Here is a 17,897-nt window from a genome sequence, read left to right on the forward strand (position 1 = left end):
GCTCGGTTTTTCTCTATAGGAACAAAGAAACAGAGATAGAGCCACCGATAGATTGAGCGGAGGCAGAAGGGGAAAAGCAATGATCTTTTTCTGCAGCCAGCTCATTCCAGTTTGAAACACTTCTGCGTGAGGAGGCAGACAAGAGAGGCTGCTGCTTTTTCGTCACTGAATGCTGAACCCTTTTCTGACCTTGCCACTAAAAAATAGTTTAGCTTCACTGAATGCACCACAATGGACAGTTGAAACACCTTAACGTGACACAAAGCAAGACCTGCTGTAATTGAATTTAACTTAACTTCAGGGGACATTGCCAAGGTTGGAAACCTTTCGTCCCCGGATCATCTCTTTCTACAAGTGTCAAAATGCTAATTCTATGCAAAAACATTTAAAATGAATACTGATAACATGCTTGTCAACAGCAGCTGCTGCAGATAAACACACAAACAGTATCTGTCAGTTGTCAGTCTTTAGACTGCTTGACTTTAAGCTTGGTTTATAGGAGCAGCGGTCCCGTGTGAGGTGGAAATCACACGATCACTGGTGGCGAAATTCTGCTCCGTGAGAGACAGAGTAAGATTCTTCTTCTAATCTCAGCCGCAACTCACCAGATTCTGTCCTCAACTCACTCATGTGTCGTTTTTTTTCTGAGCAAAAATACTATAGATGTTCTTTGGACAAAGGAAGAGAGTTTGTGGCAGGTGCTAGTTGCACAATGACACACTTGATAAGTGGAGCGAGATTTATGATGACGGAGCCAATTGAAAATCCTTTTAAATATCCTTAGTGGAGCTGCGTGGTCCCTCCACATTTAGCATGGACAGGGAACCAGATAGGCAGAGTGAGGCAGTGTTCCCAAGCCAGGACTCCCATTCCTGCCATACCAGCAGTCCCAGCATGGTCAGCATACCATCGGCAACCATCCTTCACACACAAGCGCTGCACTGCTTTGGCATGTTTGCAGCTCTCAGGCAGAACGACAAGTTCAAGACCTTGTCCCCGGCACTGTTGGGAAGAGTCCTGCACAGTTTGCACATCTCCTTTGGAATGGCAAAAAATAGACGCGGTTAAAGAAAGGGGTCAGGTTCAAAGGACTTACGTATATATACTTCATTTTAATTGTCCATAGAGAAATACAGCGTGGACATGCTTTTTTAAGGCTTGATTATAATAATGTAAAATCTTTTCAGAGTTCAGCTTTGACACATTTAATTTGGGCAGGTGCCCTCTTTGCATTCTCTCTCTTTTCTTCCAGCATTTATCATACGCATTTTGTGTATTGCCATTGTGTTATTACCCCACCGAACGCGTCCCTCTTGAGAAACAGCTGCTGGATGGCAACACTACATGAGGCGGCGTTTCTATCATTATCATGTGCGAAAGGCCGATGGCTCTGCATGACATTTGGACCCAAGGAGAAAAAACCAAGACAGCCTGACAGGAGCAACACTATGTTCATATTGTACCACATCACATAAAGTCAAGCTGTGCAACTCAATGGTGGGTGCTGTGCTCTATTCGGGGAGCTCCGGGGGAGGAAGGTGAGATATTTTCACCAGTGACACACTCTGTCTCTCTCTCTCTCTCTCTCTTATGTCACAGACGATTCAGCTCCAGAAAAGTATGTGGGTGCAATTCTGTCGTGGCCTTAAAACAGATTCTGAAAAGCCACAATATCAAACCGCAAAGCAGTCGATACTTTGTTGTGTGGTGAATTAATTATATCGAGATAAATTGCAGTCTTAACCTGGCATCGAGCCGACGTCTTCATCCAAGAACGTTCTATCTGAGAAACAGATGCATAGAGGTAGAATAAATGAATGAATTTGAGATATCAAGTGATTTTGTTAACTGCTTTATTTATGGCCTGTAAAGAATATCATATCTATTTTACAGCCACCAGGTCAAGCGTAATTATATAAGCCTTTGCCTTTTATGCAACTCCTTCCATCAAGCCGTTGTGTCGCGCCGTTTCACCACTTCTCTTATTTTACCCCGCTGGAAGTCACCCAGTTTCCTTTTTTTAGCAACGGCTGACTCACAGAACAGCTCTCGCCTCCCCCTTCAGCCCCCTCGCCATGTCCCTGCTTAGCTTCAATGCCTGCTCAGATTCTCCTGAGTCACAGGGAGCAAATACACCCGTCCTTCCTGCTCAGACCCCCGCCCTCTTTGTGCATCTCTGTCCTGAAAAACAACAGGTGCAGGGGGGCCTTCAGAGGGCGGGCTGTCTGGTTGGCAGCATGAACGCGCCTCCCAGTCCCTCCTCACTTTAATTTCACCGCTCCTTGTCTCCACATGTCGGATCTCTCAACACTTCCCCCGATCTCTCTAAGTCCTTTCACCCCCGTCTGCCCAACTCTATTCCAACACTTTACCACCTCCGACGGCACTCCAACCTCGAACCCCCCCCCCCCCCATTCTTTCCAGAAGAAAATATACGTTGTCCTCTACAATCTACACAGCAGTGAATATACCACAAATGGGTCCCACTGTTTCTTAAATACCATTTCCCACAATTTATTTCATTTTTATATTTTTCTCCCTCGTACCCTTGCTGCCTCCGGGGGCCCTTTTCTTTCGGTGCCCTCGTGCATTTATTTTTCTCTAGGAAATATTGCTCTGATGGGATAAAATTTGACAAAGACGGTGCTTTTTAGTCGTGTCACATTCAGTCACCTATTTTGTGGGTCAAAGCTTTGCTCTTTGGAGGCAGACCAAACGATTTCTTTGTCACTGGGGTTAAGCACACAGTACTTTTCAAATATCACGTGTTTTTTCTCCTCTCACCCAGATCCCTCTGTTTGAAGACCTCCAAGTGATTGCCCACTGACTCCTGAAATAGCATGGTGGCCTTTCACACACAGTAATATAGGGGCGAGTTATACAATACACCTTCACAGGGAAAAGTACAAGTCTGAGCGGGGTTTTGTCAGCGGATTACCTAACATTGGGAAAGCTTCCACTTTATCAACTACAGAGCCAAGTTAGAATCTGCCGAAAAACACTTCTTGTGTGTAGCCTTCAGAATGGCTGCTGCACGGTTGAGACATAAACCCACTTTACTGCAAGGAGAACTCATAAAATCTCTGTGGCCTTGCTCAAAATAGGCCCGAAACACTTGTTGTTGATTAGTCTATATATGAGCTGACATTAAAAGTGACCCGGCAGCAGCGGCAATACGATTGTAGTGAGCTGAGATCAGTGTTGATGATTTTTGCTCTATAATTTTATCGTATTGAGTTCCTCTTGTATAATGACCCATTTAATAACGGGTGGTTTAATGACCTTTAATGACCTCTTAGAAGACACACTATGACATCTTTAAAACAGTAATGTCAGCATTAAATGGAACACAATATAAAACTAAAAAACGCAACCAATCCAACATTTGATCATCATCTCCGGTGCAGCGTGGCTCATTGCTGACAGCCATCGCGACATTTCCCGCTGCCAAATGTGTGCCACATATGCCCAGACTTCAGCTCATGTTCCAAAAGCTTCCACCCGTCTGATCTGGTCCGGACCGGTGGGCAGTTCTCTGAGCCTATCGCTCGTTGGGCCAAACAACACGGCCGTCCTCCCGAGCTGACGTCTGTGAAGCTCAATCCAGCAGAATAGACACAAATACCCATGTGGGTAAACAGTTGTATGGATGCATGGGCAGTTACCCGGACCCATCTACCCTCCATGACTCAAACACCAGAGTTGCTGAAGGACAGATGCTGGCCGATCCGGCTCGCTCCGGTTCTGTGACTTACTCTAATCATTCGGAGTGGATGCACGATGTAAAAAGAGAAACCCGAAGGCCCTTCTCATTTTATCTGAGTCAGATGTTGGCAGCCGGGCTGTTTTCCCTCCAAACGAGTGCAAAGGGCCGCTTCCATTATGACTGTGAGCTGATCAGACGGAGAGGAATGTGTGACACATATTAGTGCATTCGTCTTCTGACCAGTTCACTCTCTGTTCATCGTGTGCTTCGACTGCTTCCTGCGAGCAACTCCTGCTCGCAGTTTCACCGCCAACTGAGGGACGGCGATATGTGATCGGGCTTGTTAATGAACATCTTAGCATTTAATAACCCAAATTTTTGTTACAGACACTTTCGTATATCTTGGCGATCTGCAACAGAGATTCAACATGTTTAACCGTGTTGCATTTTGTCCCCTGGTTTCCGATATTTCAGTTATTTTGTTGCACTGAGTTTGTATTTACAAAGTGGTATTCAGTTGTAATTCAGGTTGGAAGCTGAACGGTTCTCGAAGAGCAACTTAAATCTTTGATATCTATAACAGAATGAAATCGTGATGGAAAAGGGAATGTATTCAATTATATATAAATATAAAACCGATTCTCGTTCTGATTGTCATTGTATGTTGTTATGCCGCAAATGAAGTGTGAATTACCCCCAAAAAACATTATGGTGGTCGGCTAAAATACCCAAAATTCCACACAGCTAGGTGCAATGCTGCTAAGACCACACTCGGTGTGTGTGGCCTGCCGGCGCTTTCAACCCCTGTCAATGTGTAGCAACAGGTGGGCGACTCTAAATAATGTGACCTATGAAGCATGCAGCATATAAAAAGATCACATTAACATTGAATAACCGTTTCCCGGTACCATCAACGGTGCAACACCGAGGGAAGCGATATACCTTGGGAGGAAGGGATGTACTGGAGTACTTGTTTAAGATTAAATGAGGTTTATCTGCTTTTTAACCTAATAACCAAACTGTCTGCTCTCGTGTCTTTGATGCAGACCTTGGAATGAGCCCATTTGTGGCCGAGGGAAAGTCACAAGGATGGCGGAAATTCATGTCTGACGTCCTCATCACAGTAACTCCATTGTCGGGTGGGTCAGTCTTCCCCACCACCAACCCTCCGGTCCTGCTCTGTCTGCCGTGTAGCTGACATTTCATCACGGACACACAACAATAACTGACTTTGTTCTTGCATGCAGCCGGGGACTTGATTGGACCGGTTGACTCTGCCTCTATCCGGGTTGCTGCTTATGTTGGTGCAGAAGACGCAGCGGCTCAAACCAGCTGTGTTTTGGTGAACACATTCAGAGGGACCAAGATGACGTGAAGTACCGCTCCCTCAGATGTGTCACTTCCTTTGGTTTGGAAAGGTCACACGTCTCCGCACAGATGTCACCATTGGTTTCCCTGCGTGTCGCTTCGGTTCAGCAACCTTTTCCCTGCTTACTTGCTCTTTTGCGTTGTTGTTGTTGTTGTCCAATTCCAGCGGCCCGCTAGCTGTTAGGCCAAACGCCTTGATGCAATTAAAAGTGCTATAGTTATATTGGCAAACAAGATATTCCAGGTATTGTGCTTAGATTGTTGTATTTATCCACAAGACTGAGGTCAGAAAGTGCTTTTTCTCTGCAGGCTAACAACATTGGATCATTTTAGTGGCAAAGCGAGTCATCACTGTGACTACAGGGGCCGGTAACGATGTGCTAAATTAAAAGAACGGCTTTACGTTCACTTGTATGAATTTACTACGATCATTAGAACAGGGCTGATCACGTTGATTATTTTGAGGATGATACTGATGATGATGTTGCCACTCGTGGCAGTGACTTGGTGGCCACACTAATTAGCCGTGAGAGTGGGACAGAAGGGCATCTTGTCCCTCACAATGTATTGGGTTGTCACAGCGGTCCGCCCGGTAGGTGATAAGCAAAAACTGGTCTCTGCCTGCTCGACTGAGAGAGATAGAGAGAGAAAGAGAGAGAGAGAGAGAGAGAGAGAGAGAGAGAGAGAGAGAGAGAGGGGGTGGGATCAGCTAGATGTTACTCCTCGCCTCAGATAGCTGGCAACTCTGAAATACTTTATCAAGGCTCAGCTCGTAATCTGCATCAATGCATACGCACGGTAGTGTGCAGCAGTGAGTGGCTGACGAGCAAACAAAACCCAGTGGCAGAACACAACGCAGCTTTTTACATGCAGACAGGACGAAAAGGTTGCTATCGATAGGTTTCAAATCTGACTCCGATGGTTAGTGGTTCTAACTGAGGTCTGTGCTTCCAGCAAAATAACTTATCTGTCGAAATGTGAAGGCTATTTCAAGCTGCCGGGTTATAATACATGTGGCAGCCGGCAGGCTTCAGCTCCAGTGTCAACATTCAGGCGCACAAAAGCATTTGTGGCGTACCAACACTCACGCACAGGCATTCACTGAAAGGGACAGAGCGTGACAAGTTGTTACTTACATATTGACGTGCATTAATGCGTCCCTGCGCTCAGACAATTATTGGTTCTCACACACGCATTAAAAAAAACACAAATAGACAGACACCAAAGTAGATCAGATAAGCACAAGCAAGCCCGTACCACAGAGGGGGCGGCCGAGTTTTACTGCCAACCAAACAACATAGTGAGAACAAGACAGCGCGTCATATGCAGACATGATATATCTCCACGCGCCTTGGGTACACTCAGCCCGGCATTCGTGACCCTCGGCCAGCCATGCTGGCAAGGCCGCAGCGGACGGCGTTGCCTTTCACTCTGCAGAATCACATTTCGCAGGGTGGCTACAGTTTGCAGTCACAACAAAGTGTCTTCTGTAATGTGGCAGAAAAATGATGAAAAGGCTTCAGGCTAGGAGTCTGTCTTAGTGGGTTTTCCTTTCCCTTTTATCCATTCCAATTGAATTTGCCATCCAAGACTGCGCCGCTTCACCCTGCTGTCAACTTGAATCAAAACACCTGCACATTTTGCGTGAATATGCTTCGCTGCTCTGTTAGAGCTGGTCCTCCTGGCTGGGCCTCCTCCAGCTCTCTTATAACGTGCCTGACCTTTAGAGTGAGTGGACGGAAAGAGTCCAAAGGTCACGCTATCTGGCCTGCATGTCAGCAGCTTCAAATAAGAAACGGAGCAGACTCCCCGAAAACATGGGCAATATAACGGGAGTACATGTCTGAGATAGATCCCAAATGCTTAGGATCAATGTAAATTATTGGTACTTGATCCATCGCATGATGGTTTGCAGTTACAGCATCCTCTCATAGTATGTACTGTTACACAAGGTCCAGTCAGGCCTGTTATGCATGCATAGCTCACTTTAGTTAGGCATGCAGTAAAGTGTGTTATGTACCATACATCTGCCTCCATCTAAAGCAGTGCTACCTCTCAATTACCCAGGACCTGACAGTCAACTTTGGAAACTCCGTACTAACGCCCACTTTGACCGCTAGGAACCTCGGCGTCACACTCGACAGCCAACTCTCCCTGACTCCCAACATCACTGCGACAACGCGATCCTGTAGATAGACTCTCTACAACATCAGGAGAATACGCCCCCTTCTCACTCAGAAGGCAGAGCAGGTACTGATTCAGGCTCTTGTCATCTCCCGCCTGGACTACTGCAACTCCCTCCTGGCTGGTCTCCCCGCCACCGCGATTCCACCTCTGCAGCTCATTCAGAATGCAGCAGCTCGACTGGTCTTCAACCTTCCGAAATTCTCCCACACTACTCCACTCCTCCGCTCTCTTCACTGGCTACCGGTGGCCGCCCGCATTTAGTTCAAAACATTGGTGCTCACGTACCATGCTGTGAATGGATCGGTTCCTGTTTACATCCAGGACATGGTCAAACCCTACATCCCAACCCGCACTCTCCGCTCTGCATCTGCAAAACTACTCGTTCCTCTCTCACTGAGAGCAAAACACTCGACCAGATCACGACTCTTTGCTGTCCTTGCACACCAGGACCGCAGAGAGCCTTCACATCTTCCGCCGCAAACTAAAAACACACCTCTTCAGACTCTACCACGACTAAAAGACTAACAAATTGTAGCACTTAAATTGTACTTATAACGACACTCATCTATAGCAAATTGTAAATTGGCTTATTTGAGGAAATTGCACTTTCTTGTTTCTTGTTCTCCTGAGTTTGTACCCTATGGTTGAATGCACTTATTGTACGTCGCTTTGGATAAAAGCGTCCGCTAAATGACATGTAATGTAATTAGATCTTTCTTGAATTTCTATAGTGAGCAAAACCTGAAAATCCGCCTCAATACCCTTCAAATGACCTGTAAACAAGTAAAAGATTATCCAACAGACGTACGGTTATTGGTTGATCAAATTGAGCCGGCTGTGAAAATATACTTCTATTGTATTAAAGGATTAAAAACAATCAGTAACACTTTAAGAGTAGGAACTGTATGCAACAACAGAATTCTATGTGGTAGAGTATTTAAAGAATGTTAAAACAGAAATAAAAGAACGTTAAAGCCAACATGAAGCCTTTTGGTTGTTTGTTACTTCTTTGCCTTCTTCTTTTAGCCGCCTCTCGACAGCACAGACACTTCTGACTCACTGTCTGTCTGTATTGATTTAAGGCTGTTCCCTCCAGGCTTTGTTTGTGCATCTGAGTCACTCTGAGTGGTCTGAGGTGTTCTGTTTGCATACGTATAATTATGTATTTAAGAATGAAAGGGTGTTCATCGGGTTGTAAGTGGTCATGACTAATATCTGCAACATCATTTTTCCCAGTGTAAGTTAAATTAGGATTTGTTGTATTATATTTTGATACATGAGATTCAAACTACTTTCTACTACTACTAATAAACTAGCTTTAAATTCAGTTGCTGAATTAGAATTAATTGTAATTCCCGTTTCTGAAAATTCAATTCAGGCTTAAATTATCACTTGTTTTAATTCCAGTTAAAAAACAATACACAATATTTTGATTTTGATTTTTTTAGATAGATATCCTAAATTGTGATAAGTCAATATAATGTAGATTTGTCAAATTAAAAAAAAAAGTGTTTGATGGTGTAACATCCTCTTCGGGGTGTGTTCCAAACACAGGCTCCCCCCCCCGAAAACATTCTCAAGAGAGAGAGATTTCACTGTCCCGGCTGAAGTGGGAAAAGCGTGATTCTTAATCTCTGCTCTTTCCTTCAACCGGTGTTTGCTGGTTCCTTATTTTGTCAGACAGCCTCATTCACCGAGAGCTAGAAGTGCCGAGTCAGCATCTGAGCATCCACACAGACAAATGTGTGAGAAACAGCTGTTGCCTAGTTGTTTGCTGTGTTATCTCTGTTGTTCCTCCAAGGCGCAGACTGATAGACGGAAGCCAGAAGAGACCAAGGACTTCAACGTAAACATGTCCGCCTGCCGTCTGCTGTCTCTGGGACCCGGGGCTGGTGGGTTGGGACATTAAGCTGTATGCTGAGGCTGTTTGATTGCATTTCCCTCTTTTTGCTAAGAACGGAAATTTGCTGCAGTAATGCATGGAAACTACTTATTGTGTCTGAAAGCTTTTCTTGGGAGGAGGATTGAAATCAAAACCGGTCCCTTGATAATGCTGGATCCCTATAAGACGTTCTTGCTGCACCACTGCAGGCTCATTTGCTGTCGGAGAAAACACACCCATGAGTGCTATCTTGGTGAATAATACCGTGCGCTTCTTTGCTCATTACAGCTTTGTTTTTACGTTAAGTCCCTGAGGAGAAACTCACATGGGCCTCAAAAGTGATGTAACCATGCAGGAAACCGAGGTGACATGCACACATGTTGTGTTTGGGCAAGTGAAATGATTTGTTTAAGGATAGTGATGTTATATGTCTGAAACACCATTATCCTTTGTGGACGCACAGTAGGTGGCGGGCTGCTATTCCCTTAGGGATGAAAAATTGGCAAAGATGTCAACCGAAACGGGAAGAAATATTTCTGTACTCCGAGCCATCTCATCTCTCCCACTTAGTCAGTTTTTAAATGTATCATTTACTTTTTATTTCATTCTCCGGTCTTGCCCTCATTTGAATGCAGGAGGGAGAATTTGACAATTATCCATTGGAAGGGAGATATTTCAAGACACAACATACAGGTGGTTCCCTCATGTAACAATTTCTTTATTTTATCTCAAGTGCAGCACATGTGTCTCCTGATGTGCAGCTTTCTCATCGTCTGTTAGCATCTCAACCTCAACCGTCCACAGCGAACATGGGTGGGTAGCTGTGACGAGCAAGCAACGGCTCGAGTGGCAACAAATTAATGTAGCTCTTTGTTTTTTCAAAGTCTTGGTCTTACTTTCCCATTAATAGTGACAGGCTCATGTGCAAATAGTGGTTTCAGGTCAGTCCAAGGGTCAATAGACTTTGGATTCCGTGAATTCGAAGCTCCATGAGAGTCTATTTAGAGTAAGTTTTGCTTGTACATTCACACTGACCGATTGTGCAGAGCAGATCAAAAGTGAGCCTTCCATTTTACTTAACAACATACAAATGTATGTTGTTAAGTAAAATGGATTCCCTGAAGAGCTCAGGTTACTACACTTTTGCGGTATCTTGAATATTCCGCACATTGTGGTCGGCATTGCTTACATTTTTGTTATTTTGAGATTTGTTGCAGAGCTGCCAGACCTCGTCACTGTAGAGTCATTGATCATCAACACAAACCATGCATGCTGCATGAGGGCGTGACCCTTGACCCCGCAGTGACTCCTTTACATAACTGCGAGAGGCACCCTCCGGTGATAGACTGACTTTATTGACAGCATATGAGTAGTAAAGATTAAGTCATCCCAGGCTAATGTAAAACATATGGTAAATCGTTTATTAACAATGTTACACAATGTCCATTCTCACCCGCAGTGGTTCTGCCAAGTGATCGGCTACATCTCATTTACTTCTAGGAAAAAAAAAATCCAAATATACATACAGGAAAACAACTTCATTGAGGACTTAGTATTTAGTAAAACATGTATGTATAGGTTCATATATATACATAAACAATAAAATAAAAATACAGATTCATACAGATTCAAACAACGATATGAAAAGTTGAAAAAAACAGTGTTTTAGTGCAAAACCATTTCATAATATAAAAATACTGTGTTGTAATTTTTGTGAAGAGTAGAGGTCTTGGGAGTGTGTGAGGGGGACAGGTTAGAGGTGTGTGTCGGCGATGGGGATTCGTCTCAGTTCAACTATTTGGGAGTTGTTTATGCTCCCTCCGTCATGGCTTCCAGGTAATGACTCGTTGTCACTCAAATTAAGGCCGGTCCCTAAAATAGATGGAAAAAGTCAGATTTCAATTTCATCCAAAGATGTGATTTTTTCTTTTTCTTTTCTTTTTTCTTCTTATATTACATTACTTATATACCTTAATAATCAACAGTAGTGGACCAACCAACACTGTTTCATCAACTCAGTGCAACAAATCGTTTGCTGTGCTGATTAGTCGTTGTTTGTGTCATGTGCTAAATGTCATAGTCGGCTTATCCAATAGCATACAAAATGGTATCAGATATTTTGGATCTCAATATATTTACTCACGGTAATTGTTCTAGTAAGTTACAAGTTGAATTGCACAGATATATTTGAGCGTTGTCAATAAAGCAAAGAAAACAGGTATTTTCAGCTTGTTTTCCTTCTGGTGAACGTACAGAATAAGGTAACGTGTGACTCCTGTGACATAATCAGTCACTCTCTGACATTCATACGAAAAAGCTGACCTTTCACAGTAAACCCAACGTGTTAATGATCAGCTCTCAGTCGTTCTACATATGCTGAAAGTACGAGTGTGTTTCTGTGTGTGTGTGTATATGTTATTGTTTCACTAACCAAATTAAGTATAATTCAATAATTCAATAATATTGAATAATTCAATAATATTGAATAAAATAGACAACTTAATACTGCTGAGTTTGCGGATGAGGGCACCAATAAATCCCCTGGCCTGGATGCTGCAGCCCCGAGGCCGTCGCCTCGCGTCTTTCTGCAACAACTGTTCGACATGGTGCAACACATAAACCACATTAAAATAAGAGGGGTTTGTTTTTTACTGAGTGTAACACTATCCTCTTAGGCTAATCCACATTCATTAACACCCGCAAGTCCCTTGAACTCACACCTGCCAGGACAGACTTTCAATTTGGATATTTCCATGGCAACAAGTTTTGTTTTCCTGGGATGCATGCTAGCAGGTATCAAGTGCTGCTGCATATTGGCTTGTGATCCACAGAGGTACTTGAACAAATCTCAAGAGTCAAAGCCTGCTATGTCCAAACAGGTCAAACGTCTCTGAAAAGACAAATCAAACCTCAGGACGCTAGCATTGTTTTTTTTCAGTATGCCGTAATTTAACTATACTGCAAGTGTTAGCTTTGACAATTTGAGGCTGGAGCAGATTCTTGATTGAGATTCGGGAAAGCATCACTGCATCGCATCTCTCTAGTGCTTTTCTCTCCGGTGTGGAGTCGTATTAAACAGCAGAAGAGCGTCCCGGTGAACTGAGGCTGGTGCTGGTTGTTGTTCAACTGCACCTGATTCTTATTCAGACACTGTGAAGTAATTACTTGATTTCAAAGACTGAGGAGAGGACGGCCTGTGTGTCTGTTGGTAATGTATCAGTGAGCAGTTTGGGCCAGTTTGGGCTCATTAAATATGGATGACAAAAGAGGAAGAATGGTTTCCATGGCAGCAGAGAGATTTAGGGTAAACAGAGGAATGACTAAGTAGGGCTGACCTTAATACAGTAAATATCGAAGTGTAAGTATGCATATTATGAAATAATCAAATACCCAGACACAAAAATAGCAACATACTTTATATATTTTATATAAGTCACATGCCTAATTAAAAAGTTTATTTCTTTTTTTTTGTAGAAGTTTATGTTATGTTCCTTTAATGGTTGAAATAGTATTGTGGCCAACAAGTCATATTGGCTTGACTAGACTTTGAACCTGTAAACATTTAGACAGGTTTGTGATAGCACTATTGATACCCAAAAGAAAGTTCAATAAACGATTAGGTTGCTGCCATTTATTTTTACTGTTGTGCATTCTGCTGGAAAGATCAGTGTTGGAGATGTTGCTCATCTTATGCCTCAATAAAAGTCCTCATGAATAAACTGAAACCATTATGCAATATGAGATATAAAATCTGAGTTTTATGCATCTCTTACATTTTTTTTTGTAGAAATAAGTAAGAAATATAAGTGTGATGATGAACAAATATTTGACAAGAAAGTTGAGTTTTGAGCCTGAGGAGGAATAACAATACTTTTGGAAGCCCATTTATTGGTTGGGTACTCACCAGTTTTTAAGGCAAATATAAGGTCGTCAAACTCCTGCGACTCCTCGTCTGCGGTGACTAGATTGCTGTTGATGAAGCCTCCCTCGGTGGAGTACGTCCCCATCACAGGACTGGGTTTAAACACACTGCTGGGATGACTGCCGGGCTGCAGCGATGCTCGCTCCCAGTCTGCTGACACCTGGAACTCACAGATACACAGGTGCGTCTTTTTATATTCATTCACTCTCTGAGATAAGAGCTATAAGAGATACGATATATAATAAAAGACTTGCAACCAATTGATTAAACATTGTGTGTGTTGTACATTTATGTGTCACAATGCACACAATGCTGGCTTCAAAACATGGACTCCACATGAACACAAGGGAAAATAAGGTCAACCATTCTCAATATCAATGCACACGCAACACACACAGACACAGGCGCACACACACTTAATCGAGAGGATGGCTGTGTCTGTCAGCCGTGTAATCATGCCTGTGATGAGTCAGGGTCAGGCAGAGTGCACGTTGCCCCGGTACCCCGAAGTGTTAAGGCCAACAGACAGGGTCACGGCTGGTTCGTGGGGTGAGAGCACGGCCGTTGGGTTTAGGGTTTCATTCTGAATCAGCTTAACACCCAGAACATTTGGCTGCTATCACATTTAGACAGGTGAAAGCATTTCATTTAGTAATATTTCTTATGGGGGATAAAAACATATTCATGCAAAAGAAAAAAGAAAGTAGCAGAGTCTCAAATAACATGTTTGAATTTCCATCTTTTTAACAACCAGACAAAGCTTTTTGTTTTTCCACCATTGTTCATTTATTATGAACGCCTCATCTCTCCGTGTTCATGGATTAATGGACGTGTTGCACGAGCTTCTGAAGCTTGCTAGGCTGTAACCGGTACACAACGTCCGAGAGAGGTGAATTAGGCGTCACCAGTCACCTCAACTCTGTCATATCCACTTTAAATGCAGGCAGAGAGCGGATGACTCAAACCATTTAATAAGCTATTCAGATCTTGAATTGTCTGCTCGTCTCCCTGTTTTTATCTCGTTTTCAATTTCCTTTCCACCAATTCACTCCACAAATCGTCACTCATCCAACACTCACGTCGCGGTCTCTATCCGCGGCCTTATTTTACTCACTGGCCCGTAGCCAAATGGCAGAGAAGGAGGAGTGTGCTCTCATGAATAAAACAAGATCACTGGATTACTATGAGTGGAGAGGGAACGAGACAGAGGGAGCCAAGGGGGAGTAATGAAGTTACACCGCCCCTTTCTTCTCCCTCATACCAGCACAGTCCTTATAGGGTGTTCTCCAGGGACAAAGTTGCTTAGAACACAGACGCTCTACGGAACACCGCATGTGTGTACTTCATTTTGTTTTTTGCTTGCATGGGATGTGCAGATCTGAAATGAAGATCGTAAGATGAGTTGAGAGGACATTATAAAGGCGAGTGAGTCAAGCAGACAGTGAACATGAATGTTCTCCGTGGGCTCACGCTCAGCTGATGGGAGAAATGTGTGAAGGAGGACCAGTAATGGGTACACAGAGCCATGGGAAAAAGACGGGGGAGAGGAACATTTACAGGTGGAAAACCGTGAGGGAAGGTGAAGATTTATTGTTTTTTTTATTTTAATATGGTGGTTTAAGTAGTAGCAGAAGCCTAAACAGCTACGCATGTTCAGATCTGTGTGTGTGTGTGTGTGTGCGTGTACCTCCTCCATGGCACTGATGAGGTTCTGAGTAGATTTGCTGATGTCGCCCCCCACAGTGGTGGGTCCCCCACCCTGGTAGGTAGAGTCAGGACTGTCGTGGCCGCTCATCTCCACTGTGTAACTGGCTTTAGTCGGCCAACACAGCTGGTTGTGCATGACGAAGTACACAGCAAACACATACAAGCCCTGTAAAGAAAGAGGAACAGAATCAGCATCAGGAACATTTTCCCCCGCTCTACTCCTCTATATATATATATATATATATATATATATATATATATATATATATATATATATATATAGTTATTTGTAATGTCGGGGATCAAAGACAGGATGCTTAAAATGGGAATGACCATATGTAAAAATTGTAAAACAAAATAAACAAAAATTTCTATAAACGGCAGGATCCGTTGTTATGAAGAAATCATTAGCAGCAGCCTCTCCTCCAGGACGGTTAATGGAGAATTATCCACCATGAACCATGACATCATTGGCACTGTGGTATGTCTACTTCCTCCACTTCCTCGTCATTACCAAATCGTCTTGGTCAACAGCGCCGGGCTGTGAATTACCCTTATTCACCAGAGTGTCAAATGCCACAGAGCCCTCCTGTATTTCACAACACCCATCACTGGCCGATGACTGCAGACAGAAACGGAACGCACAAGAGTGCACAAATGTATAAATGTGTGTAAAACGGTGAAAAAAGCAACCAGGTGTGTTTTAATGCACGGTTGTGTATGTTGCAGCTGACTTTGTCGGGTGCAGCCTGAGGAACAGGCTTTACTGCCACAGGCTTGTTATGTAACTGTTCTCTGAGCACTAGAGGGGCCTCTTCTTTAGAGATGGAACGCACAGAACACGAGGAGAACAGGAAGGACAGGAAAGGTGGTTGGTAAAGGGTGATATATGAAGAGGGACCATGAGCAGAGGCACAGGGAGTATGGGTGAGAATGTTGAAATGTAGTGTGTAGAATAGCCAGAGAAGTGTGTTGTCTGTGACAGGTGAAAGGGACAAGGACACAAACACAAAGCGGAAGTAAAGGTAATCAAAGCGAAAATTAAAAGCCAACAAAATCCTCTGATCTGACTTACAGGAGTGAAACAGTGTCCCTTTCATTTAAAAACGGCAGAATTTATACAATATTCCCTTTCAACCTTTTGAGGAAATAACGTCCTCACAGAAGCAACAGATCTATTTCCTGTACATCCTAATCCTCTGCAGGTTTCATGGGTGTGGACAAGAATGGGTGTGTGTCTTGTTATTACACCCATGCCCTGTGTCTATTTATAGCACAGTACAAAGGCTGCTTGAGTAAGCGTGGGTGGAATTGAATCTTAGTGGTGCATGGTGCTGTTTCACTGTTATGGATGGCAAGGTAAGATAAACAAGGTAAGGTTTACCAGCACGGGGGCTGTCACAGGAGGAGATAATGAGGAGTGGTGCTGCTGGGGTTAGATCATTAATATAATCTAATTTACCCGGATGTGGCACAGATGTGGTCCTAAATTGGAAATGGGACAAATGAGACAAAGAAAACAACATGCAGTCGGTTCAAACGAATTCCCCGCCACAGACTAAAGGCCGCCTACGACCCCAGTGCTCAACAAGCAAAGCCGAATCTGCTCTCCATCGCAAACACAACTGTTGCATTTGCAGAAGTTGAACGTATTCAGCAATCAACTATTTCAAGGCACGAAAAGGCTCCACTGTACTTTGCAACAGAATCACAGACTCGAGGCAATGAACAAAATGGAAAATAAAAGCATTTCAGATCTGATTAGAACAGATAACATAGTTAAAAACAAGCAGCCAGTGGAATAATAACTTAATAAATAGTTATGTAGCACCTGCTTGTACAACAGGCAAGTATAATTTTTAACACAAAGAATAATTTGAAGAGTTTGAGTACGGGTGAGTTTGTTCATAGATTTGAAGGTTTCTTGTGCACCTAATCTTTTGAAAGCATTGTGTAAATACTCCTTTAATCAGAACTTCATACAACGGCACCAGAACATTATTGCAACAGAAAAACTTCTTTCATATCTTTGATCTGTTATCAGCCTCAAAATCTAATTCCTGTTCAAGATGAAGAGAGTGCTTGATGAGTAGAAGTGTACTTTCTGTCTCATTATCAGGATCAGCTTTCATCACACGTTCATTCATTCTTAAAAGTCTCACTCTAACACAACTGCAACTGTTTTTCCTCCCCGCTCAATAAAATGTTGAGTATTTGAGCAAATCGGTGTTTTGTATAAACCGGGTCGGACGGGTTTGTCTACTGCTAATCAATGTCCTTGAAGCGCCGTGGCGCTCTTTACCTGTCTGTTCCACTCTGATGAATTCTTCCTCGTTCCAGACTAAATCCCAGAGGCTCCAGTTGTAGTCTGCGCTGAGACGAGGCGATGTAGGAGATGGGATTGAAAATCAATCGCCATAGTTCTTTTTAAAAAGGGCCTTTTGTTGTTTTAGCGAGTTTGAAAAGTTGTCTGCGACGCTCAACTTGTCTTCCCATAGCTGATAACCGTTTAGCGACGGGGGTTTTATGCACATGCCCGTATGTTATTTGTGTGAAGGCAGACTTCAAAGGAATGGAGGCAGGAAACATGGAAGCCTCGAGGGACTAAAGCACAAGGTCACTACGGGGGAACAAATGACTTTCATCTGAAAGGTTCCCACAGGATTAAAGCAAGATTTTGAACCCCGTCAAAAGATAAATGAAGCATGTCTTGTCAAAAAATTTGGAATGTCAGACATAAATGGTCGCTTAATCCCTCAGGAAAAAAAAAGTGTGTGCGCGTTACAGAACTCACAAACTTGCATAAATAACAGATGACAACTGACTTTAAAAAGCACCATCAAACTATTGGTCAGTGGAATAAACTGACCACATGAGGTCACAGAGTGAGGCAAACTATTGGAGCTCCTAAACAAGTGCTAAGTGCGACATCGGCCATTCGCAGTGACATCACTTCTCTTCATTAGCCAGTTTACCAACAGGAAAAGTTTACTTTAGTGCAACACTGTTGTCTTTAGCATGTTGATGCCACATTTCACCACCAGTTACCACAGACCTGTTATGGCACACTTTACAAGCGGATGGTGTCTCTAAGAAGATGACCACAGAGACCACAATATTTTCAG

General features: G+C 43.3%; 1 protein-coding gene and 1 long non-coding RNA gene across 2 annotated transcripts in view; one reads left to right on the top strand and one right to left on the bottom strand.

The window, feature by feature from the left end:
• The first annotated feature begins 1,339 nt into the window (after positions 1-1,339).
• On the top strand, positions 1,340-8,240 carry LOC144386408 (uncharacterized). The gene is made up of 3 exons (XR_013452126.1): positions 1,340-1,538; positions 4,753-4,845; positions 4,954-8,240. It is a non-coding gene; the product is annotated as an uncharacterized LOC144386408 (long non-coding RNA).
• Positions 8,241-10,477: 2,237 nt separating this feature from the next.
• Positions 10,478-17,897, bottom strand: part of adgrv1 (adhesion G protein-coupled receptor V1) — an 84,325-nt gene continuing 76,905 nt past the window's right edge. The window contains exons 94-96 of the mRNA XM_078087618.1: positions 14,753-14,938; positions 13,048-13,225; positions 10,478-11,015 (exon numbers count right to left, since the gene is read on the bottom strand). Coding sequence (XP_077943744.1) covers positions 10,897-11,015; positions 13,048-13,225; positions 14,753-14,938 — 483 coding nt within the window. The 3' untranslated portion in view covers positions 10,478-10,896. The remainder of the gene's footprint in view (positions 11,016-13,047; positions 13,226-14,752; positions 14,939-17,897) is intronic.

Source organism: Gasterosteus aculeatus, chromosome 13 (genome assembly GCF_964276395.1).
Source record: "Gasterosteus aculeatus chromosome 13, fGasAcu3.hap1.1, whole genome shotgun sequence".
Taxonomy (NCBI): Eukaryota; Metazoa; Chordata; class Actinopteri; order Perciformes; family Gasterosteidae; genus Gasterosteus; species Gasterosteus aculeatus.